General features: G+C 39.5%; 1 protein-coding gene across 1 annotated transcript in view; it reads left to right on the forward strand.

The window, feature by feature from the left end:
* Positions 1–26,561, forward strand: part of MCF2L (MCF.2 cell line derived transforming sequence like) — a 1,071,259-nt gene that overhangs the window by 323,191 nt on the left and 721,507 nt on the right. The window contains exon 3 of the mRNA XM_044071884.1: positions 5,219–5,333. Coding sequence (XP_043927819.1) covers positions 5,219–5,333 — 115 coding nt within the window. The remainder of the gene's footprint in view (positions 1–5,218; positions 5,334–26,561) is intronic.

Below are 26,561 nucleotides of genomic sequence, written 5' to 3' on the forward strand. Positions count from 1 at the left end.
TTCCTCATAGGCAAAGGAAAATTCATAAGAAAAGATTCCCAAAGGAAAAAAAAAAAACTCAGAGGGATACCCCTTCTGTGAGGCCTCATTTTGGTAGAACCATGTGACTATTTTCTACCCCCCCCCCCCAAATCTTGTCCCTCTACTCTTCTCTCAGAAAGACTCTCTCTTTCTTTTCCTGTCTGATAAGTAGTAACCACGACAACACTAGAACTAGTAAAAACACAAGAAAGCAGTCCCACGGCACAACAAATCCTAATAGTGGATAAGCGTTTCCTTCACAAGAGTGTACCACACTTTCGTATACAGAGTCTTAACGCAAACTTTATTTAACAAAAAAAGGAGCGTTTTCGCTGAAGCCAATGCTTGCAGCTTCTTCACAGTGTCCCAATTAGTTAGTTAAAGAGACAGTAGTATCAAGAGGCCAGTAATAATAAAAACTGAAAAAAACTCTTATTAGTATATGAATGAGCATTCTCATATATACTTATTTAATCTTTTGTATATTGGTTATAAATGGTCATTTAAACCAGGAGAAAAAAGAGCTCCTAGCCTAATGATCCACATCCTTTCTTTGCCATTCAAAATACTGTGCCACCCTACCTTATTGACTCTATCACCCACTATCTTATCAATAATACAAAAATGGAATATTGATGATTTGTGATCATATACATGTTTGTAGAGGGCATTCGTCATTCGTTTGTTGTGAATGTCACTTAGGTTTTCAGACATTCTTATTCTAAAAGGTGTCTAGATGTTTGTCCAACATAAAAAGATGAACAGGAACATGTGGCCAAATAGATCACCCAGTCTGTTCCACAATTTGCAAGATGCTTAATCTTGTGTACCATTTGGGTATTTTTACTAGAGAACTCCTTAGACTTAGGCATATATCTACAAAAGGAGCAATGTTCACAAGAAAATGACACAACCAGCAAGTCCCCTGTAATAGTCAATTGCTCCAAATAATGATTACCACCCTTTGATTTATAGTGATTAAAGTGAGACCCCAGTGTACGTCCCCTGCGATAAGAAAACTTACATCTATCCATAAGGAGACTAGATAGTTCCTGATTAGCCAGAAGAATATTCCAATTTTTATTAATAACATTTCTGATGGCATTAATGTTCCTGCCATAGGTAGTAACAAATTGGATACTATCCACTGAGGCAGACTTTTTTCTTTTTTATTGTAATAATTCTGTCATGTCTTGTGCACTAGCCTAATTGCTGGCTGAGAGGATAGTTCCTGGTTTATAGCCCCTAATTCTAAATCTATGTATTAAATCAGTCTTATGATGTCCACAATCAACATTGGTAGAGCAGATTCTTTTGATATGTGGAATTGTGACTTTGGAATGTTCCTTATAATATGATCAGGGTATAAACTAGTTGCCTGTAAAAGGCTGTTATACTCTGGATATTTGCGGAAGACCTGGGTCGACAGGGTGTGGTCTTGGTTTCTACAGATTTTGACATCAAGAAAATGAATTTCTTGGTAGTGCATACTGAGTGTAAATTCAGTACCCCACTTGTTTTCGTTGAGGTATTGGACAAATTCCAAAAGACATTCCGTGTCCGCCCGCCAGACCATCCAACATTCGTCCAGGTACCGCCGCCAAATATCCATCTCCCTCTAAAAAATATTGTGTGATGTATCATATATAAGGAATTCCTCAAAATAGTGTCATTGCATTTTCAGTTTTCTGCTTTACCTTTTGGTTTTTCTACAGTTGCAAAGGTTTCCACAAAGGGACATACAAATCTTCCCTTACCTGGATGACCTTCTACTCCAGACTTTATCCAGGGGCACTGTTATAAAGCACATTCATTACACTGTACAAATTTTGACTGTGCTGGGGTTCACCATCAATTGAAAAAAAAATCCCAACTCATTCCCACCCAACAGCTGACCTTTATTCTATGAAGTCTGGACACATCTGCTATGCATACCTCTGCTCCTCAGGAGGTCACCTTCCTAGCTAATGAGTTTCTAATGCTTTCCAGCAAGGATCACTGCTTGGCTAGATAAGCTGTCAGGGCCCTGAGACTCATGGCTGCCATCATCCCTATGCTGCCCTTCACTAGACTACACATGATACAAAGGTATCTGCAATCAGTGTGCTCTCAGCACACTATCCCTCTTGATATCCACATTCCCCTTCTTCCTTGCACCAAAAATAAACTCCTTTGGTGGAGCAACCAAGTTACACTCAACCCAGGTCTCCCATTCACTCCAGCCCTATACAACCAAGTCCTTTTTACAATATTTCAGACAGGGCATGGGGGTGGGGCTTGGACAGGAGACTACAGGGCCCAAGGGGAGTGGTCTGCCCATGTACTCAAAGAACATATTAACTTAAAAAAAGTCCTGCAGACTTTCTCACATCTTTGGAAACCAGGCACTGTGTTGGTGCACACAGACAACAACATGATAATGTGGTACATAAACGAATAGAGAGGCACACAATCTTATTCCCTTTGCTGGCTATCACAGGAGGCCTGGCACCTAGCCTCTCAGATGACTCTTACTCATACAGTGATGTACATTCCCTCTTATCAGAATGTATTTGGAGAGTCTCTAAACTGGGACTTGGTGGACCCTCATGAATGGCCATTGAACACAGAGGTGTTCAAAAGCTATAACTCTCAGATGGGTGACTCCTAAGATAGACTTCTTTACCTCCTGTGACCATAATCTGCTCTCATTTTTCTTCACAAGGAATCCATCACCTTTAGTCTGGAAGACAGATGCCTTCTCCTTCCAGCAGATGGGGAAGTTCTTTTATGCATACCCCATTCTACCTTTGCTCCTAAGGCACCTACTCAAAGTCCGGAAGGAATCTCCAAACCCCCTGGTTCTGTGGTTCTGGCACCTTTCTGGCCAAGACAGCACTGGTTCCTACTCCTCTTTCACCTATCAAAGGAAAATTACTGGACAATCCCTCCAAAACCAGAGCTAAACACCCACCAGAAGGGGCAGCTCCTTCATCCCAATCTGATCTCACTCAGTCTAACCATCTGGATGATAGGATTCTAATCTCTACAAGACACAGCTTTTCTGAAGAGGATGTTTGAATCCAAGAAACCTAACACCAGGAAGTCTTACTCAGCTAAGTGGAAGAGATTTTCCATCTGGTTCCTTAACCACAATCGCCAGCCCATTCTATCAGACACCCTGTCAGTACTCCAATACTTGTGCATCTTATTACATTAAGACATGTCTGCCATGCTTGCCTCTGTTCCTCAGGAGAAGGTCACCTACTCTTTGTTTAAGGCTCACTTTTCTGTTGTTATGGCTTGCCTACCTTTGGAGCCCCCTCTGATGTCCCGGACAGAGGTTAAGCTTTTCCTGGGGGGAGTTTTGCACCTTAATCCCCCAAGGAAACCTATCACAACTCTTTCGGACCTTAATATTGTTTTGGAAAAGCTCGCATTACTCCCTTTTAAATAGCTGCTTCAGCTACTCGAAAATTCTGCACTTGGAAAACTGTGCTCCTCCTGGCTTTGATTTCAGTCCACAGGGTTTCAGAACTCCATGCTGTCATGGCTATTCCACCATTCCTCATCTTCCACAAAGACAGGGTAAGCCTCGGGGCCAATCCATCCCTCATGTCAAAAAGTGGTTAGTGAGCAAATCCTCCATCAAGCAAGCAATCAATCTGCCTAACTTTTACCCCAATCCCCAGAAGCAGGGATATTACAATCTTTAAAATATTTTATTGTTTTCCATGAAAAGTAAAAGACAACACATGACAAACACTATTCTCATTCTAAGACAAATTATTAACAAACATGGTAAAAAGTATTTAAAATATATACATAGGCCTGAAGCAAAACTGTAGATCACAGTTAAAATACACAAGTTCTTTAGTATAAGTACAGGTTAAGACAACCAGTTCCAAAACAATCTGTTGCTTCCTGGATCTTAAAGGTTATTTCCTTCTGCTGTTGTCATTATGGAAAAACTTTACCAACGTGGCAAAAAGCACACTCCACTTGAAAGAGTGGCTTCATCAGGTGCCTTCTACAAGGGGGTGGATACCAGGTTCATTTTAGAAGCAGCTACTTCCCTCCCAGCTTATCCTCCTCCTCTTTTATCCTTATCGGCACAAACACTATGCCTTACTTGCACAGACACACAGTCAATATCCCAGGGTTTTACAGACTTTCTAAGGGGGAATTTACTTACCATTTTCAAACTAAATGCCTCGTAGCTGACCTATCTCCCTCCTTTGTTTTCTTCAGGCTGCTGCTGGCTTGCAGATAGTCTGAGGATCTTGTACGTACATTCAATCTTATACCCCAATGCCTACAAGCTGCAGTCATCACCCAGACATATGTCCTAGGAAGGTAAAGCTTTGATACCCTGGCTGGACATCCGTGAACTACAACCCACCTGTTAGTAATACCGCAACAGGGATCAGTAGTGCATCTACTGTTATGGTAAGTTCTTACACAACTGTATTTTCTTGCTGTCCAGCCTAGAAGTGGAAATAATTACATGGTATCATTGTTTCTTAATGTTATAGGTATGACAACTGCACTGGTGATGAGGTCTGATTTATATCAAAAGATGCTTTTTAAACAAAATATGAACTCACGGAAGTGAAATACACCCCAACCCCCCCCCCCCAATTATTTAGCATAAGGTATTCATACTTGCATTTCTTTATTCAGTCTTTCATTCTCTGAAATACAATTCTGGGTCACTGGAGAGCTAGCTGGGGCAAATCCTAGTTATGGGCAAATTGGAAGTTCTCCATTTCATATACAGCACATCTTTGGGAAAAGGGTGAAAACTAGAGCATCTAGCAAAAACTCACATGGACACAAGAAAGACATGTAGAAGGTATAGCTGGCACAACAGCTGAAAATGAAGAGAAGAACAAAAAAGATGTCAAACAATATGAACCACTGAGGCACTGTACCACCCACCATTATGTTATTGCTCTAGTTTATTAACTGCTGCCATTGTATGATACACAGCACCATAAACCTGGTTCTGCTTCTCAGTGATTGCCTTATGAAATTCTCAATTTTTCACGCAGCCTACAGATTACATTACATGTTAACATTTATCAGAATTAAGACTTTATATGAAAAGCAAAAAATGAAGCCAGTTATTTCTTAGCGTGGTTAACTTTTCTTTACATCTGAAGAAATAATAATAATAATAATACTGATCAGTGTGCTTGTTTTCCACTCTCTTTAGGTGGCAGAGGAAAGAATGGCTGCCCTGTTATCACATTCCCAGATTATCCGTCATTCCCTGAAGTACCAGAGAATGAATTTCAAAATGTTTTAATGTACCTTACCAGCGTACCTCAGTAAGTAGCCACACAGCTAAATTGTTTTTGCAAGTTTTATTTGATTAGCATAAAACATGGTTGCACTAGGTAGATCTGCATTAGTCATTAACGGTTGTCTATTTGTGTGTCTTCCTTCTTTCTTAGAGCTAAATGAACTAATATTTGCAAATCTTTTTTTTTTGCCATGATCAGTTCCCCAACACTAAGAGAATAACCTTCAGTGACACATACCTTCTTGCTTACATGTCTATCAGCCCTGTCATTTTAAAATATATTTTGGCAATTCTGTTTCACATGTATATGATGCATGCTTGTGTGTCAGCATTTGTTTTATGTCACTTCATGGCATGCCCATTTTTGTTAACAGGACATGACACTGAAATCATTTATTCAAAAAAAAAAAAAAAAAAAAAACTCATCAGTCCTAGGTGAATTGAGGGGAAAGCCCTTTACCCTGTCCATGCAGGGGGTTCGCCTTATGCATGCCCTTAATGAATATAATAATATAAGGTCATCTACAGTGAAAAAAATATGGGAAGAGTTTGGAAGTTTCACTGGAATGTTGTGTCAATTAGTTATGACTCGCCATTCAAATTCCTCCAAGAGTGTGTGTGTGTGTGTGTGTGTGTGTGTGTGTGTGTGTGTGTGTGTGCGCGCGAGTGTGTGTGTATATATATATATTCACTTCAGAAGCTCGAATCCCCAAAATCTTGAATGTCATATAACCGAGCCCAAAAGATCGAGTTTTGGAAACTCGAACTTCTGAAATGAAACCATAAAAAAAAAAAAACCCTCAAACACCGCTTTTGCAGGGGGGCTTTGCCCCCCTGCACCCCCCACCCCCCCCTACTTAAATATACCAACTCCAAGATCGCGCTACAGTGGGGAAAAGGGAAATCTCCCATTTTGCGCTGTATGCGGAAGCGCAAAAAGGGACATTTCCCACTTCCTGTCAACACCGCAAAAAAGATAACAACATTACGTGCACACAGACCATACAGGAATCCTTGCCTCTGTGTGCACGTAACATTTTAATATAAGTAAGGTCTTATTTTTTAACACTTTACATATTCGATTTACTGAAATCTCGATCATATGGTTTCGATCATATGAATTTCGAGATTTCAATAATTCGATTATGTGAAGTGTTCCCATATATATATATATATATATATATATATATATATATATATATATATATATATATATATATACACACACACACACACACACACACACACACACACACACACACACACATATATCAACCTCTTAGAGCAAGAAATCGTGACAAAGCTATAGATAACGGGGGACAAAAGCCCAAACATGGGGCCACCTTTTAAATATTGCTCTTACAAACTTAGAAACTTGATAGAATAACAGGTTTTGCATTAGCATGGATTTTCTGAAATGTATGAACTCTGAAACTCAAATGTTTGTCATTATTTTCTGACTTTAACCGTAAATGATTTGCCAGTGGTTTGCCAGAAAAGCACAACTTGATGAGAAACAGAACAAAAATATGGCACAAAAATCTGGACATTCTGCAAAAATCTATATAGTTGGGAGGTATGATACACGCACACACATACAGAGTGTATATATATATATATATATATATATATATATATGTATATATATATATATATATATATATATATATATATATGTGTGTGTGTGTGTGTGCATGTGTATCATTTCATCAAAGATAGCTTTGACTGAAGCATAGATGTTCCATTTTTGACTGAAAAGCCATTTTGTTGAAAAGTGTGGAAGTCTATAGATAGTATTGTGTTGTTTCTGCCCATGCGAGTTGTTAAGGGGCATAATTTAAAAGATTTTGTGTGGATTGGGAATGCCCACTGAACTGTTTTACCTCCATTATTTGTAGATGTTTGTATATGTGTGCCAGCACTGATTCTCTGTGTATGATGCTTTCTTTTTTCACTTACGTGCAACCATGCAGCTAGAAAATATAATTAAGGGGGTGTGGGGGTGCAGGAGGGCTTAAATTCTGCAAAAAAGCTTTTTGTGGTTATATGTTGTGTACAATGTTTTTGATTTAATAGCTTTTCAGGTAAATGCACTTTGTCATTTTTTTCAACCATTTGTGCTTCAGCCAAAGATACTTTTGACTAAATGACGTGCACACACACATGCACATATGTGATACACACACACACACACACACACACACACACACACACACACACACACACACACACACACACACACACACACGCATACATACATTAACAATCTTATTATAGCAGAGCATGATGGGTCTTATCCTAGGTTGTGTCAGAACTGATGTTGTCTAAATAATATTGAGAATAGTATTGTGCTAAGATGTATGTTAAAAATAATACCGTGAAAATAATAGAAGATGTTCTGATTCCCTTTTAAAATACATATGTGTCTCTGTAATAGCTAAAGAGGCTTCTTTACAGAGTGCTGAAAAGAAGCAGTTGCTTTGATAGTGTAATGTATAAAAATAGAGCTGTGGCGCTTAAGACTGGGGAAGCTGTCTTCTCAGTTCAGAGGGGAGTTTGTGTCCAAATCAGCAGCTTTGTAAGGTATTTTGTGGAAGTGAAGAGACAACCTGGAGGAGCCTGAGACAATCTGGAGATATTCTGCTGAAAATCGAGCCTGGAAGCAGCTACCTGAATATTTTTGACTAGACCTGAACTGGTATTAGACACTGCAGAATCTGTGTTTTATTTTTCTCCTGCTCTAAAAAAGAGTACTCACCATTGAACTAAAAGCACACACATACAAAAAAAAAAACATTCGGCCAGATTCATTAATATGTACACTAAATGCATACGATCTGTATTCAAGAACATCTCTACCACATGTTTTGTGCTTTCCTAGTCACTCAAAAAGATTGCGGTAAGTGTACATGTAGTCTACTCTTTGTGGTAACATTTATGAATTCCACTCAATGTTTAAGACTCAGGAAAATCAGTAGGAAATTTTTAATTAGTTGGAAGAAGGTGTGAGTTATGCTTGTGTTGTCTGATCACTCAGAATGGTGTATGGGTAGTATACACTTAGTGTAGGCTTTAATGAATCCCAGAGATTATTTTATAGTGAAAGTGCATCTCCTGCTTTGATATCATAATACGGAAACAACAAAAATCACTGAGAAATACATGAAGCTCAGTAAACACGCAGTTTATTCCGTTGCTAGTAAAAACTTTCATCTGCACAATGCTTCTCCAGGCAATCTATTTACACAGTGATAGTGATTCATTTAAATACCATCAGTTACAGTCACAGTATCAGTATACAAAGTCACATGATAAAAAGGTCACATGATAAAGGTAAAAATATATATAAAGTTGAATTTATTAGAAATGGATATGTGTATATATATATATATATATATATATATATATATATATATCTATGGGTCTATTTTATAAGATCGACAGACCATTTGATCGACATTCATTTGATCGACAGCTCATTTGGTTGACAACCAGTATTCAAGGCACTTAACAGGGATATGCCCCCCCCTCTGCAATGTTGTGCGACCCTGGAGTTGTTATATATAGTTAGGGGGGGGGTGCCCCCCACCTATTTTCATTTAAAATGTGTAGTTTTTCTTGTATTTTCATGCTTTTAAACACCCCCCCCAAGTAGACACACACACACACACACACACACACACACACATATATGTGCGTGTGTGTGTGTGTGTGTGTGTGTGTGTGTGTGTGTGTGTGTTTGTGTGTGTGTATCATTCTATTATATTACATCAGTGGATGCAGTTGACAAATTTTGCACACAATTTTCTCTGTCAACATAGATATTTAGCTTACCCTTTGCTATCTGAAATGAATTTAAAGAGAATTTATTTCAAGCTAAAGTGACAACAGTATTGTGATGTAGGCTTGGAGTATTGTGTTTTAACTACAGCCATGTTGTACTAAGATGACAATAGCAGAAAAGATGCTACAAATGATTGTTGTTGTATCTGAGGAGAATGGTGTCTGTTGCCAAGTCATGACTATCTTGAAGACAGTTCTACCTCTTAAGCAACTAACCAGGAAGGAAGTCCTTGGGGCAATACCTCACGACCTTTGAAAAGACTTAATATCAGGTCTATGGCAATGTTAAAAGAGCATGGTTTGCTCCATCCAATATTTCCTCTGAGATGCCACCTGAAGTTTAATAGCATGAAATTTTCTCCAAATGAAATAGTTAAAATCTCAGTTCTGTGATTTAAAGCACTTAAGATTATGAGGATCAATTAAGATTATGAGGATCAACATGCCAAAAGCAAAATGATGGAAATATTTTCCATTAATAAATTCAAAAGGGCTTTGTCTGTTTCTTTAATAAATAGGAAGTTTCAGTATGAACCTGAAGAAACTGAAAGTTTTCTGTACTTGTCGAGTGGTTGCAATAGAATGAAAGTATGCTTAAAAGTGAGCACATTAAACCTATGGTAAAGCTTGTACCAAATATCGTCTGTACACATACTCTGGAAAAACTGGTCATAAAGCTAGATTTTGTAATAGTAGTGGTCACAATGCTAAATCTTTGAAACCTGTAACCAGTGAAAGACCGGTGATAATGTTAATTGATAACTTGTCTGCCAGAATAGTTGTGTCAGCATTCAACTATTGTTCTATTGCCAATTAAGTAAGTGCACTAACTTAAATGCTGCAAGAAATACTAGTTTCAGCAAATGTGGTTGCAATTATAAAAGTACAGTATATTTGCAAAGAGACATCTTCTTCTTTCGGCTTTTTCCTGGTTAGGGGTCACCACAGCGGATCACTTGTCCGCTCATGATTGGCAGTGGAGTTTTATAGTGTCGAGTTGCCAGCCCGGCGTCCAACCTTCTACAGAAGGCACACACACACAAATGCACTCATGCCTAGTGCCAGTTTAGAGTATCCGATCTACCTACAGCATGTCTTTGGGATGTGGGAGGAAACCGGAGCACCCGAAAAAACCCACGCGACCACAGGGAGGACATGCAGACTCCGCACAGAAGGCACCCCAGCCACGGATCGAACTGGAGAGCCTCTTGCTGTGAGTTGGCAACAATAACCGCTGCACCACCGCAGCCGTCCATATATTTGTAAAGAGACAAACTATTAAAAAGCAGTTAAAGTAGTCTGTATTCATGGAGATAGGAAACTGCATCCTATCACTTAGATAGAAATACAAACCGTGTTTGGATGGTAGTTCATCCTGTGCTACTTAATTTAACTTATATAGTAACAAGGGAAAGAGTTTCCCAACTTTTACAAGTTTTTGGAGGCTGAAAGAAGAAGGTAATCTTTTTGACAGACTGTCCTGCCAGTGTGGGTATGTAACCAAGAAAGTGAATAAGCCTGATGATACAACTGTGCCTAACTTGGAGAAAAGAGAAATGCAACCACTATGCACACTCATATATAAATTCAACAAAGGCCAAGGCAGAATATTAAAAACCTACAAAGGTACAACATTTGTCTAACGATAGAGAGACTGGAAGAACCTACACCATTTAAAGATAGATGTCAGCCTCGTACCACTTAAAGATATATATCAGCATATGCCTTTGGTGGAGCAGACATCAAAAACAAAACAAGGAGGAGTGGCTTTATGCAATAAAATATTGCAGACTTAAACTGTTACACAGCAGGGACTAGAAATGTCATACCATGAAAATGTTTTAAAGCAAGGAGTAGAAGTGATGAGTAGAACTGTACAGGAATCACTCGCTGAAAACTTGTATTCAGAGGCACGGTGTTAGAAGATACAGAAAATGTACAGACTGAGCAAAATTCTAAACTTTCTATCAAGCTAAAACAAAAAGCACCCAGAATGGAAGAATCTAAGCAGCAGGTGAAGGTTGAGAAGGAGAAATGTAACAATACGAAAGACTTCACTGGGTTAGAAAACAGGAAGAAAGAGTACCTGGTCAGAATTGTAAACCTGTTTCTTTCCAGATGAGGCAAAAACCTCAAAAAAGGAAAGGCTCTATGCAACAGATATCTGTGATTAAGGAAAAAATAACCTGTGGATGAATCCTTTGCAGACCGAGAGCAATGGAGAAAGGAAAAAGAAATTGAGTGGGTGGTGTTCACTCTGACTCAGGCTGAGACAGTGACGTAGACAGAGAGAGAGATAAAAAGAACAACCTAAAAGAGGAAATACAAAAACACAATAATGTGTACTGAGAGGCAAGATATCCTTGAACATAACTCTAATTCTACTTCTGTTTGAACAAAATACAGGAAACTCCAACAGAAAAAGTGCGTTTTTATATATCAGCTTCATAATGGAAAACAGGAAGAGAAGTAGCTAAGGTACAGGCAGGAATTAACAGTTAAAAATATTGGTACGAATTCCATTTATCAGATGAAGAGTTACAGCCTGACACCCCAAGTATCCATGTTGGCTGCACAGTAGGCAAAGCCTTTTACATCATAACAGACTAAACCTGATAAAACTCCAGGTTTGGCTGACATCCATATTAGCTGAATAGATCTTAAAAAGATACAATGGGAGGAAAACAATCTTCAGTGCAAGGAAAATATAACTAGAGCCGTAGGGAAGGAAGCTGAACTGAATGTTTTCACTTCTTACACATACTTTGGGCTATAAAATCTGTTAGTATGCAGAGAAAGGACAAAGACAAAGTGGTACATTACGTATAACTTCTCAGTCTTTTCTGAAACCTAGCTAACTCGATCATAGTATCACCACAGGTAAATCCGAAGCCCTGTTTGAAATCTCTTACAATAATGATATAGTGCAAATGTTGCTCTCTGAATCATTCAAAACACACAGAGTGCATTGTGTCAAAGTTTTTACACAGGACTTTGAGTATTTAGATATAACTGGGAGCTTTATCACCGTATTAGTATTTAAGCAGCGGCATTCATAGCTATTCCCTAAAATTCTAAGGTGGCATACATAATGTGGCAGGTTACTGTGATGACTCACACCTTTCCTAAGAATATTGGCTGGCTTCATGCAGCATCGTGCCCAGAATGTATCTCTGTTAGGAATGATAAATTCGGGCAGATTGTTAAAATTCTATTCTTACTTTTATTTTGATAGTGATAATGAACTGGTCTACTAATACCTGGACTTTTATTCTCCATGTCCATTGTAGATGACAAAACTGTTGTGTTCCAGATTATGTTTTATTTTAAAAAAGCATAACAATTTGGAAAGTCTGTTAAAGTTAAGTATTTTGTATAAATTATACCTAAAAGTTAAGAAGTTAACCTGGAAACATTTTTATATTATTAATATAGCTGCAACATGTATTGTACATGTTTATGTAACAGTATAGCAGACTCTGAGATAGAGTACACAAGTACACTAATGCAGTGCTAGTGCTGCATAGGCACACAACAATGTACTGGTGAACATTCGAAATACAGACATAAGGATAAATAGCACAAGTAGGCAGTCTGCTGTATTTCATGGAGTTAGCTAAGGTAGAGTGGAAACTGTAAATGAATCAGAATGATTCAGCTAAGAGTCATTTAAGAAAGCACACACTGCATACAGACAAATACCCACCCACAATGAACTATCATCAGTCAGATTAAATAAAAACAAAGAATTAAAAAGGCTTTTGTAAGACATAGGAAAAATGTTTATTGAATACAGTAATACAATTATGTATACAGCAGACATATTAAATGCTTGCTGTAACATTTTGGGCATCCTGTTTTTTAACCTGTACTTCCATGTCTGAGGATCTTAGGAGAGTGGTGACGTTGGTCATTGTACATATACCAAGTTTGTCTTAGTGAACAAATCTTTTCTGGCATGATGGTGATGAGGATGTGGAGACAGGCTTCCATACCTGAAGGTATCATTTCAGGTCCTGAGAAAAGCCAGATGCCCTTTTCTCATATGAAGACCAGCCAGGTATATACATAGACTGCAGGAGGTGTAACTGTAACTACAGCCTCTGTCTTTCATAGGTACATTGGGAAGACTGAAATATAATACCAAAAAATACATTACTCTAGCCTTTGGAAATTCGTCTACCCTGGGAAACTTCCACGTTGACAATATGCCCCTTAGATCTGACCCAGATGTTTTGGATTTGGGAACTTATGACCATGAACTAACTTTCAACCAGCATGTGTCCAGTGTTAAAAGAAAGTCCTCCTATATTCTACAGCTTATAAACAAAGGAATTCTGTCTACATCTAGAGATGTCATTTTCCTTCATTACTCGGTTGTCATTAAGCCAGTCATTGAGTATAATGTCCCCTTTGGGATGTATCTGTCCAGGCTCATGCAACAACTGTAACACTCACAGAGATACCTTCCTACAAAGACACAAGACCTAAACAATATGTCCTAAACTAACCAACTCAAAGCCCTATAACTATACTCAGTATTCTACAGACACTAGCTAATTTCAGAATTTAAAGAAGTGATAGATACAGTATGCCTGAATAACAAGGGGATATGGTGTGTTCTAAAACTGCCAGTCAATGCATTTACTAAAATTTGCTTTCGTAAGCTCACTGGACCAGGTGACATTCCACATTTATTTTTAGCCAAGGTTAGGTAAAGCATATCACAGCCACTGCTATTGTAGAAGAATAAAGCCATTCAAAGTGAAAGCATTCCTGAAAACTGCAAAACATACTATAATTATAACCACTCAAAGGGCAGACATAAATAAGACACTGCAAGCTTTTCAGCAATAAAGTAGAGTGTATTCTGTCTAAAATTATTCAAGGAATAGTTATCCCCTGAATAAAAAGAGAAACAGAGGGTTTGGCATTATTAGTTCAAGAACAATTGGGCTTTTTTGCAAGAATGACCCTGCTTTCAAAACGTGGTTACATTTTTGACCATGTTTTTTGTTGCCATAAGTCAAGGGTTTTGAAGTTACAACATGTGTACCTGAACCAAACCTCTCAACATATTTGTGCAAGAATTCTGGACAGCTGCAAAAATATTAGGGGTATAAAGGCCCAAAATCAGGGACATATTTTAAATATTACTCTTATTAACTTAGAAAGTTATTAGAATAACAGTTTTGCCCTAGCATGCACTTTCTAAAAGGTATAAAGCTAGAAACTCAAATGTCTGTCACTATTTGGTGACTTCAGTTTGTAATGCTTTTCCACAAAACCTCACAGTTTATGAAGAACAGACCAAAATTGTGAGTCAAAAATCTGGGCATTCTGTACATATCTGTTGATACCTCAATGAGTGGAATATATGCAGCTGTTAAAGCTAATGTGTATTTATAACCTAAATGGATTCGGACATGCTCTAACACAGCATAATGGAATTAAAAATTATAGTGATCACACATCAGTTTTTTTTTTGTCATCTTTTTCATTTTTAATTAGGAGCCCTGTCTGGTTAACTAACTTGCATAATCATATAAGAAGCAAATGGAGTAAAATAGAATTATAAGTAGGACTACAAGATGGAGCTCACAGCAGCTCATAACTAATCCATTGTTATAATCTGCCAGACAGCACTACTGTCGACTAGTTGAAAAAGTACACTTTCTTAAAAGATTTGTATGGTACACTTATGAATAACATCCAGAACGTCCAGTAACTACATATGCAGGACTGTCAGTAACACATAATACAGGGGTAAAGGCTGGGTTACTATTAATATATTACTAATTCAAAACATTTACATTCTATTTTTAACATTTATTTTGTAAGTAGGAAACTCACTCACTTAAAACTTGTCAACGAGTTTCAATACTACATGCTATTGTATTTACCTTGTTTTACTGATGGTATATACATATATATATATATATATATATATATATATATATATATATATATATATATATATATATATACCAAACTTATCTAAAAGCCAGATAGTTTTCCCCTATCTTTGCTGACTAGAAAAGTTTTACTGGTTTAGATACCCTTTTTCAGTGAAGGCCAGGGCAGAAACACTCCAATATTCACATACATAGTTAATATATGATACATTTTCATTTTCCACATTGTGTGTAATATTTTCATCTTGGTTACATATCTATTGTGTGCACACACAATTAGGTGCAACAAATGATTAGTGCTAGCCTTCTATCATACAGCTTAAGTCTATAAGAGGAGGACAAAATAAGATACTACCTGTGCATTTGTATAAGGTTGTAGCAGTCAGAAACACAAAGGTGAAATAAGGGGAGACAGAGATTGACATTTGGGTTGAAATTAGTAAGCACTGGTATGATGACAGAAAATAAGGATTAAGTAGAAGGAGGTAGTTAAGAAATGTAATCAGTTAAATGTTTATAGTACTAGACAGAAGAGAAAGTGGAATAATCAACATGCAGGAATTTTGTACAGAGCACCTATCGTTTTGCCACCGGTATTGCAGGTTGTATTTTCTTTAGGATCAGAAATTATCAGGTTGTAGAGCAAGAGCAGAGCCCAGTGCCCTGCAGGTGCTGTTTTAGCAGACTTTTAAAGCATTTGTTGTTTTCTGTAAGCTTCAATTCTAATGGGGTAGAGTTCCATAGTTTTGAGACACAGTGAGAATAGAGTGAGCGTCTGACAGAATTTTTTTGGTTAGTTACAGCTAGGAGAGTTTTATTATTGGAGCGTAGTGTTCTGTTTTTGCTGAATGGTAGTAATATGCTTTTTAGAGAGGGGAAAACTATCTGGCTTGTAGATAAGTTTGTGGGCAGTACTGAGTTGGGAGTAGGTTACCTGATTTGGAAGTTCAAGCCAGTTAAGTCTATTAGGGCTGTGCATTGGTGGGGTTTATGAGATGAGTATGTGGTGAATTTTGATCCTGTATTATAGTATGCATCAAGTTTGGACTTGAGGGTGTTGTTGAGATTAGTGAAGATAGGTGATGAATACAATAAAGATGGGAGCAGGTAGGTTACTGCTATAGATTTTTTGTAGATACTGTAAGATATTGATTTTCTCTATATAGGGAGTCTACTTTTTGTGTATTTCTGATAGTTTAGAGAATATAATGGTCATATTTGAGTATGTCATCCTGGAGTAATCCAAATAAATTCAGTTTCAGTTTTTGTACTTTCAGATGAGACAATAATGGAAATTATGTTTTTGAGTTGAAAACTGTTTTGTTAATAAAGATCATTAATTCAGCCTTTTTTGCATTTAGGAGTAGGTCTGTAGTGCCTAGCCAGGATTTGCCAGATGAGAAAAACTCTTGTGTGATTTCTTGGAGAATTTGTAGTGTTGGGGCAGAGCAGATGAGGGCTGCATCATCTGCATACTGAATTGCATTTGCTTTGTGGCATGGAATTTGTTTACAAATATATTATGTAGAAGCTATGAAACCAGGAGAGGTGAATTATTAGCCCTAGGGAGGAGGATTCACTAAGAAGTTTTTGATGGGAAACTGTGTCAAAGACCTTTGACAGATCTAAGAAGAGTGCTGATGCTAGGTTGCCATTTTTATATTGTAGTTGATAGCAATGGTAAAGTTGATAAAAACAGCAATTGTGCTATTAATACCAGGTGGGCTGGGGACAGCAGTAAAAGATTGTGAGTAGAAAATGGAAATTACGACTACACCCCTGGTTAATTAGTATAGAATCAAGAAAAGTTAGAGGTTCAGAGTTTTAGTTGCTCTTTTGGTAGGTAGTCTGCTGCTAAGGTTATTGGTTTGAGTTTTTGTAGTATTTTTTATGATGATAGCTGGGACCAGTTGGAAGTAGATGGATATAGTGTCATTATTAGATAAGGTTGAGTTTGTGAGGGTAGTGGGAGATTGTTGTTTAGTAAGAGAGAGATTATTGAGTTTATAAAGTGGGAGTTGAACTGGGTGGCTATATTGTTTGGGTTGTTACTGGTTGTTTTGTGGAAGTAATTTGTTTGGGCAGAGTGTAGTAGTTTATTTATGGAGGACTTTAATAGCTTGTGATTATTTTGGTTTGTTGACTGAAGGTTGGTGAACTAGTTTTTTTTTTGTTGTTGTTTATAAAAGTTTTTGCAAGATTTTTTAAGTATCTAAAGTTTTGGTAGTGGATTGGGTTTTGTTTTTGGACTGTATTTTCCATGTTTTGTCACTTTGAAGAAGAATTTGCATGGTGTCTTTTGTAAACCGGGCTTCAGGGTTTGACCTGACTCTCTCAGTTCTGAGTGGTACATGGCTATTGAGAATGTTTAGGAATGTTTTACTGAAATGGGTTCCAGCATCATGTAGTGGCATGGTCTTTAGGATATTCCAGATGTAGTAATCTCCAGATTGTGGAGATGAAGTCACTTAAATTAAAGTATTTTATATTTCTCACGTGTTTGTAGGCTACTTGTTTGCATATGTTGGAATGGTTTCTGGCAGTATACGTTGGTTGATGGTCATTGATACTGTCAGTAAGGCATCCAGAGGAATTTGTTATTTCATTTGTTAGTAAGAATCCAGTCTAAGATGGATTCCTTGTTTGTGTGTTTATTTATCCTGGTTGTATCTTTTACTAGTTGTGATAAAGCAAATAGATTCATTGATGGGGTATTTGTGTCTTTAGGATCCCAGTTTATGTTAAGGTCACACATTGTAATGGTTTCATGAGGTATATTGTTAAATAACCAGTACAGAAGTTGTTCTGCTGTGTTACTGTTTTGTTCCTGTGGGATGTAAAGCCCAATAATGCAGATGGCTTTGTTGCTGTTATTAAGTTTGAGATATGCTATGAGGTAATCCAGTTAAGAGTTGGTAAAGAGTGTGAGTAAGGGGTAAGTTCTAGGGAGTTTTTTTATATAATTGCTACTTCTCTATCTCATTTGTTTGTTCTGTCATGTCTAAAAGTGTTATAACCTGGAGGTAGAATTTCATTGTCTTTTATGTGAGATTTTAGCCAGGTGTCTGTGACTACAGCTATATCAGGGTTGTATAATGCTAGGCATGCTTGGAATTCTTAGAGTTTATTGCAAACACTTGTGAGATTAATATTAAGCAGTATTATGTCAGATTTCTTTGTAGTTAAAGATGTTGAGCTTGGGCAGCATATTGATGTAGTTTGTGATATAGTAGTAGGGCCGTGGTTTGGATGGATGACACTGAGTTTTAGAAAAGTAATTTAGTGATAGATGTGGCAATGCCATTTTGATTTGGATTTGTTTGTAAGGAGGTGGTGTATTGTTTTAGGTTAGTTTTTACATACTTGTAGCTAAAAAGGTTATAAGGATTTGGTGTGTGTATTTATGATGAAATGAAAAAGGAAGGGGGGCTGTTGTGAGTGGTGTATGGGGGTGTGAGTTTGTGGGTGATTTACTCTTTGGAGAGATACAGGTATGATAGTCATCTGTGGTGAGGACTAGTAGACAGATTAGGAGTAGGTATATCATTGTTGTGTGGTGGATGGTGTGTAGGTTTTGTTGGAGGTTTTTATGAGATACCAGTGAACTTGAGAGACTGATTAGTGAACTGTGAGAGACTGATTAGTGAAAGTATCTAGAAATAGTATTTTTGCTTTGTTCAGACAAAGATCTAGAAGGTAATTAAAATCTAATTTTAAATATTTTTTATCCTTTTGGGTTGTTTTTATCAGACTGGTTACAAGGTTGTTGCTTGCTCTTTTTTCTGTAGAGCTGCTTAGTTTTAGAGAGGAATAGATTAAAATGCAGTATATGTCTCAAGAGTGACAAGGGAGAGTAGTTGTACTGGCCAGCTGTTCACCTGAAGATATGTGACCCAATTACAAGATATAGCAGAAACAGTGCATTTAATGTGCTGATTAGTATTAAGGTAAGACCAGATGGATTTGGGAGAACACTGGCTGTACTGGCATCCTAATAGCAGTTGGACATAAGCCAGTACCTTCTTGCTCTTTTAATGTCTACTCATCGTATACATTTTTTCAAGAGGTGGAATAATCAGGATTGGCAAATCCCTGTCTGAGAGGTGGTGGGGAAAGATATTCCGACAACTAGCATTAATGGGAGACTGTTAGGTCTCCTGTCTGCACAGCTGTATTCCTGGGTGGATGGGCCTGTAGATGTGTGCAAAAACTAAAAGTGAAGGTAGACCACTGTAAAATAGTGATAAGGCAAACCTCTCAGAATGGGTAGTTGTACAGCTGCATTGATGTACCATTGGGTGATCAAGGATGCTTGAACATGAAAGCAGCCTACACAGAGAAGATGATATCAGTAAAAACACAGGTAAGCAATGTATGCTTGTAGTCCTGGCTATGGCAATGTTCTTAGTACTCAAACTCTGAAATAGGGTACAAAAACAGCTATTATAAGTACCTAAAGTATTTAGAGTAGTAAAGAGGCAGAGAGGGGTAAATTGCAGGTGCCTCTGAATGCTGGTATGCAACTTATTAATATTTGTATTAATCTATGAATTTAAAGTAAACTGTAATATGAAGTCAATTTCCAGCTATGCATGTGTATTGCCTAGTCTTTTAGTTGTGGAGCTTTTCTTCCCTGAACTCCACTTAAAACAGAAAAAAATTACTTAGTCAGACTTTCCTGGTAAACAAATGTCAATAAATAAACAAATAAGTGATAGTTTACACATAGGTTCATAGGCGTTTACTAGGCTAATGGCCCTGGAGCCTTTACAAGCCTAGCCCAAAGGATTACCCTGGCATCATGCCACCCAACTTTAGTTCCTAGTGACTCTGTTGAGTAGAGCCACTGGAGTGATCCCTGGGTGAATTTTTTATTTCCCATCCACTCATCAAGATTTCTGTTGAAGAGGGCCAGTGCGGTGCTGTGCTTGACATGTATGGGAAGTCTATTCCATAGCATGGGCAGTGTCTGGGTTATGAACCTGACCCTCCAAAATGTTCTGCTGGTTGTGGTAATGAGGTTGAGGTCTCTGGAGTGTGTGGTGTGGAGGGATTGGGATTTCTTTAGATGTAGCATTTCTAACAGAGCTGGGTCAGACATGGCTTTATAAGTCAAGCAAAGATCGCCTCTAAGTAGGCGATATGAGACAGAGAATAGTTGGAGTTTTTTGAGTCTGTCCATATAGGACAAGTGTTTAAGGTCTAGGATCCTCTTTGTGAGGTACTTTTGCAGCCTCTCCAGTTGTTGCAGGTGTCTAATGAGGTTCATGCCAAATGAGGCATTGTACTTGATGATTGGCCTAATGAGGGAAGAGTAGACGGAGACAATGAACTCTTTCTTCCTGGATGCAAAACCCTTAGTAATGAGATGTGCAACATAGAAGGACTTTCTGACCACAGTGGCAACGTGGTGGTCAAAAGAGAGGTTGCTGTAAATCTGTGTTCCCAGATCTCTTATAACGGCTTCTGTGTTCAGTGGACTACCATCAGTGTGGTAATTCAAGTGAACTGGGTTTTTCCCAAAGGGGATGGAGACACCTTTTTGACATTGAGCTTAAGGCCATCGTTCTGACACCAGTCATTGGTCTCATTGAGGCTTTTCTGCAGGATGTTAACATCACTTGGGGAGTTAATAATAGCTCCCAACTTGCAATCATCTGCGAACTTTGTCAGCCAGAGTCCCTTCATGTTGGCCTGGACTTCAGAGAAGTAGATACCAAACAGGAGAGGACCCAGGACCGAACCCTGTGGGACTCCACTCATGACTGGTCGGCAGTCTGACTTGGAGTCATCTATTTTCACACTGTGGGTTCTATCTGTGAGCCAGTTTGCAACCCACCTAGTGATATAGTGGTTGATGCATAGCTTAGTAAGTTTTTCTATGATTCCTAAGTGGTGATGGTATCAAAGGCCTTGGCCAGATCAAGGTAGGCTGTATGAACCACCTTACCTTCATCCACAGCTCTGGTGACTGACTCAAAGAATTCAACCAAGTTGAGCAGGCATGATCTACCCTTCACAAAACCAAACTCTGTAGGATCCAGAGTTTGGAGATTCCCTATATCCTTGTTTATTAGGTCCATGATGATGGGTTCCATAGCTTTGCATATCAGACTCATCAGGCTAATGGGGCGATAATTCCCGGGGTCTGTAGTCACTCCACCTTTGTGGAGAGGGATGACTGTAGCAGTGCACCATTTGGTAGGGACAAAACCTGAGGTGAGGCTGTGATTGAACAGGGCACACAGGTGAGGTGCCATTTCACTCTGTAGCATGTAGAACACAGCCTGGGATACTGTCAGGTCCCATAGAAGCTGTATTCTTGGCCTTGGACAGTGCTGTTTTAACCTGTGCAGCAGTAATACTGGGTGCCTGGCAATCTACTGGTATTGTGATTGGTCCTTTGGGGAGGGGGAAAGAGGGAAAGTTAGCACTGTATCTGTCTGGCTGTATATTTGCAACATCTGTTGGCTTGGTATAAGAGGTACCATTGTGCAGTAGCTCAGAGCAAATCTGGGTATTACCATGGAGATTCTTTACATAACTATAGAAGGCCTTGTGGTTGTCTTTACTATCTGCAGCAGTTCTGTTTTCATAGCTAGCTTTACAGAATTTGATGAGGGATCTCAACCTTTTATTGAGGCTGATAAGGGAGTTTTTCCAGTCTTGGGACTTCACCTTATTCTGCATCAGTTTCCTGCTTTTATTGTAGAGTTTGTTTATGGCAGGGGAGTGTCTTAGTTCTATTGGGTATGGCGAGATCCATGCATTTGTGTACATGTTCGTACAGTGCATTGGTGTATGATTTGGCAGTCATACAACTATTCTCCATTTGCATGGGTGCCGTGAAGTTAGCCACCTCTGTTTTTAGGAGCCCAAAGTTAGCTTTGGAGAAGTTTTTCATGGTGGTTACTTTTGTTGGGGGGGGTGGGAGGGATGTGGATTTCCAAGGTGATTAGCTTGTGATCGGATCTAATCAGGGAGGAGTTGACTACTGGTGTAGAGCAATGTTTGCCCATGTTAGTAATGACCAGGTCAAGGATGTTGCTACCTCTAGTGGGGGTAGGAACGAGCTGGTCCACGGCACTGGAATTAATGAATTCCAGAAAGTGTTGGGCAAGTGCATTGGTACATGAGTAGTTTTCCCAATTAATGGAGGGGTAGTTGAAGTCGCTCAGTATGAGAGTGTTAGGTTGGATCCTAATATTCTCCAGGGTGCTTAGGAATGTGGAGTGTGAATCTTGGGACATAGTTGGGGACCTATAGCAGGCTATGACCTGAATTGCTGTATTACCCAGTGTTAACTGCACCTGAAGTATCTCAGATGTGTTATGTTGGGCTACCAGTCTGGAGGTGTGCACATCCTTTATGAATATGGAAACACCACCTCCTTTGGAGCTTCGATCCAAGTTCTGGGGCCAAAAGGTGTGGAATGAGTTGTAGCCTGGTAGTGCAGGGGTGCTTTCTGCTGCCTTGAACCAGGTCTCTGTTACAGCACAAATGTCAATGTTCTCCATTTTAAGGAGTACTTCGAGCGAGTGCATTTTGAGATTTAGACTTCTAGCGTTGAGCAGCATGACCCTCAAATTGCATTTGTTTGTAGCTGTTACAGTGGTAATTTGGTCTTTGGAATACCACCTAAAAAAGGCACTATACGGGTGGCAAGAGCCTTGGCTAGTATCCGGAAGCCCAGGGGTGACAGATGTAGGCCATCTCTGGCAAAGCATCAAGGTCTGTCAATCATGTCATCTCAGGCAGACAGATACTGGATACCCTGAGAATGACACCAGAAACTTAGCCAATTGTTGAAATCAATCATTTTCTGCTTGTACTGTGGTATCATTCTGGGTGATGGTAGGATGCTGCTTAGGGCTAAGGTCATACCCACCTGGGCTACATAATTTGAGAGCTCTTGCATGTCTTTTTTCATGTTGTCCAGGGAGGTATGTCTCAGGTCATTCACACCCACATGTACAAAGACAGAGTCATATTTGTACCTGTTGTTGAGGGACCTGAGTGCATGCATTATGTGGCAGATCCTGGTGCCTGACAGGCAGCTGACTGTTACTTTCTCCTTATTCAACCCAGTGAGTGGAACATCAGTGTGCCTCACTATCGAGTCACCTATGACTTGTGTGTTAGGCATGCTGTTTTGCCTCAGGGCTTTGGTTGAGTGGCACACTGTTTAGGAGAGTTATGTGTCTCGGGATTAGTGTTGTGTTGTGGTGGTCGACTGTGTCTGCCTTGGAGGTCTCTGCTGTTTGGTTAGATTGTATTTGAGAGCCTCTGCGATGGTGGGTGTGTGGTTTGTGATTTTATGTGAAGGCAATACTGGTGTGTGTTCTGGAGGGCTATGTGTTCATGTGTTCATGTGGTGTGATGCAGGTGTTGACCTTCTCCTCTTGATCAGCTATTCCGGTCTTGGCTGGAGAGTGCGTGGCTTCCAATTTGGATACATAAGTGCATCTGTCACAAGTCTGAGTGTTGGGGGGTAAGAGGAGAGGGTTGTCAGTGTACATGAGGCAGTTGCTACATTCACTCAGGATGCCCAAGTTCACCAGGGTGATAGGAGAAAGCACAGGGAACTGATCTTTAGACATGCCTGGAGGGGTGGGCATTAATAAGTACTGGAGCTGTTTCCTTGTAGAGCATTTAGTGCTGGTAGCACTTTGGTGTACTACAATAATTGCTACAAGAAGTCTGGAAAAGTGCTAAACTAACAAGCTAGTAAAAGTGCAGGAGAGGAGAGAACTAGCAGATCTAAAGAAAAAATTGAAGAGCAGACTTTGGCACTGCTCAGAATCTAACAAACGGTCCTGGATATGGCAAATCATTATCTGGACTAGATTAGTTACAGGAAAGGTAGGAAACAAGCACAGATGTGGGCTTTTAAATCAGAAAGTTGAAAGAAATGTAAAAACGATTTCTGGGCCAAAAAACACTCCTCTTGTGGTAGATAGGCTACCTAGTACTTACCACTCCCACTGAAAAGCTAGAAGGCTTCCCTCCAACAGAGAAAGTCTTGGGGGCTCAGAAGTTTACACACAGTCCTGGATACAGCAAATCTGTACCTGGACTAGACTAGTTACAGGAAAGGTGGTAAACAAGTGCAAACACAGTCTTTTAAACCAGAAAGTTGAAAGTGATGGAAAACTACCCAAACGGCCAATAAACTACAATTTCTGGGCAAGAAACCACTCCTCTTGTGATAGATAGGCTACCTAGTGCTTACCACTCCCACTGATAAGCTAGAAGGCTTCCCTCCAACACAGAAAGGCTTGGGGGGCTCAGAAGCTTACCAACAGTCCTGGATACAGCAACTCTGTATCTGGACTAGACTAGTTACAGGAAATGCAGGAAACAAGCACAAATTAAACAACGAATTATTCGTCGTCGGTATATTTACGCTTCTAAATATTTTGGTACTCGGTTCAATTATCCCGATATGTCTTTGGTAAGCATCCCGACTACTGACATTCTGAAAAAACACAAAGATAAAGACAGAGACAGGCCACGTAGGTCCAAATCTGCTAACGACGCTTCTCCTAAGCTAGTCGCCAGTTCGCCGCTACTCAATGAGGCACTTTCGCAGCCCCTGATACCCACTACTTCAGATTCGCAGGCCTCCACTGAGACCCATTCGGAGTCTGGTATGCCGCGAGATGCTTCAACTGTGGAACCTGAAGATGTCTCTACCTTGGATGGGTCTGGAGCCACTGTGCAGGCACCAGCTTCTGAGGGTGTATTCAGGCCTACTGACTTGCATATTAAACCGACGCCATCTTCTTCTTCTTCAAGGCCTAAAACGCGAACCATGCCTAGAAAACTGATGCCCAGACCACATGGTCAGGCCTCTATGCCTAAAAATCAAATGATAAGAATGGCTGAAGACCTTCTTACTTTAATCAGGGGAAGCCAACCTTCCCCCTCTAAGAGCCCTAGGACTGAATTTATTTATGACACTTCTGATCAGGATTCTGATATTTCTGTTTCCCCTGAGGACCAGGATTTACCCTGATCTACCTATGAGGATTCTGATGCAGAGGACTCTATTCCCTCTGCTTCCCCTCCAGAGGATTTCTCTTTTGGTGAAACTTTGCATACTCTTAGGGAGCATTTTCACTGGAAAAGCCAAGATTACTCTGATTCTAAAAAGAGGCTTAGGGATTTTTTACTCCTGCCCCAACACAGGTCTTTAGCTATCCCCCCCTATACTAGACATTGTTGATGATGCCTTTTTGGAATCTAGCTTGGCCCCTGACTCTTTACCTCCTGCTCCTAGAAAACCTGATGGATATTACAGGGTTCCTGACTCTCAAAAGTTCCTTTTTAAAAATCCTACTATGGATCCTGAGACCATTTCACAGGACCCCAAGGGCATTAAGGCTACTACTGCCAAAAATCCTACACCCTCTGATAGAGATTCCAGGGTGCTGGATAGATGGGGTAAGAAGGTATACACTTCTGCCAGTTTCATATATTAAAGTATCAGCAGCATATTATTGCATTGCTTAAACAGAAAATGATGTTGATTCCTGACTGTGTTGAAAATAAGGATTTTACAGGATTTAATGCATTCTGCTGAACAAGTTGGAAAACATACTTTGCAATGTGGTTTTAATTCACTAGAGGCATCTTGCAGGGCTGCTGTCACTGGGTCTATACTTAGAAGGCAGGCTTGGCTTAAAGAGCAATCTTTGCCAGATCATGTTAAAGCTAAATTGCTAGATGTTCCCTTAAATCAGGACCGCCTGCTTGGCAACAAAGCAGAAGAGGTACTTAAAAAGATGGAGGAAAAAGCGAAATCTATGCAAACTGTCAAAGATTTTCTGCAGGTACAGCCTCCGAGATTTAGTAGGCATTGGCCCTCTAAGAATTGGTCCTTTCCTGCCTCTTCCAAGCCTTCTCTGTCCAAACCCAGAACCAGCAGAACACCCCGGCTTCAGTCCCAAGGTACGCACAGGACTAACCAGTGGGGGGCTCACACTTCCAAATCAGGGAGTAGTAAGACTCCCCCCTATGGTAAACTGTTTCAGTGACTTAACTTTAAAACTTCCAAGCCCTTCTCAGCTGACTGCTCCTTTAGGGGGAAAGATTGCTCTGCAGACAAAAAACTGGGAACTTATTACCCAGGACAAATGGATTTTAAATATAGTTTCCCAAGGATACAGACTTCACTTCCACACATTACCAACCCAAAATGGTTGGCCAGATCTACCCCCAAATCAATGGGCAGAGGCTCAAAAGCAAGTGCTCTCTCTTAAGCATAAGGGCTATTCAAATTGTACCAGAAGAGGAAAAGGGACAAGGTTTCTATTCAAGACTTTTTCTGGTACCCAGAAAAGACAACTCATGGCATCCTATCCTGGACCTTTCTATCCTAAACACCTTTTTGGTGATCCCAAATTTCAAGATGCTAACTCTTCAGCAGTTGCTTCCTCTGCTAGGCAAGGATGCCTGGTTGGCAACACTGGATTTAAAGGAAGCCTACCTGC

Source organism: Protopterus annectens, chromosome 5.part0, assembly GCF_019279795.1.
Source record: "Protopterus annectens isolate FY-2018-M chromosome 5.part0, PAN1.0, whole genome shotgun sequence".
Classification (NCBI taxonomy): domain Eukaryota; kingdom Metazoa; phylum Chordata; order Ceratodontiformes; family Protopteridae; genus Protopterus; species Protopterus annectens.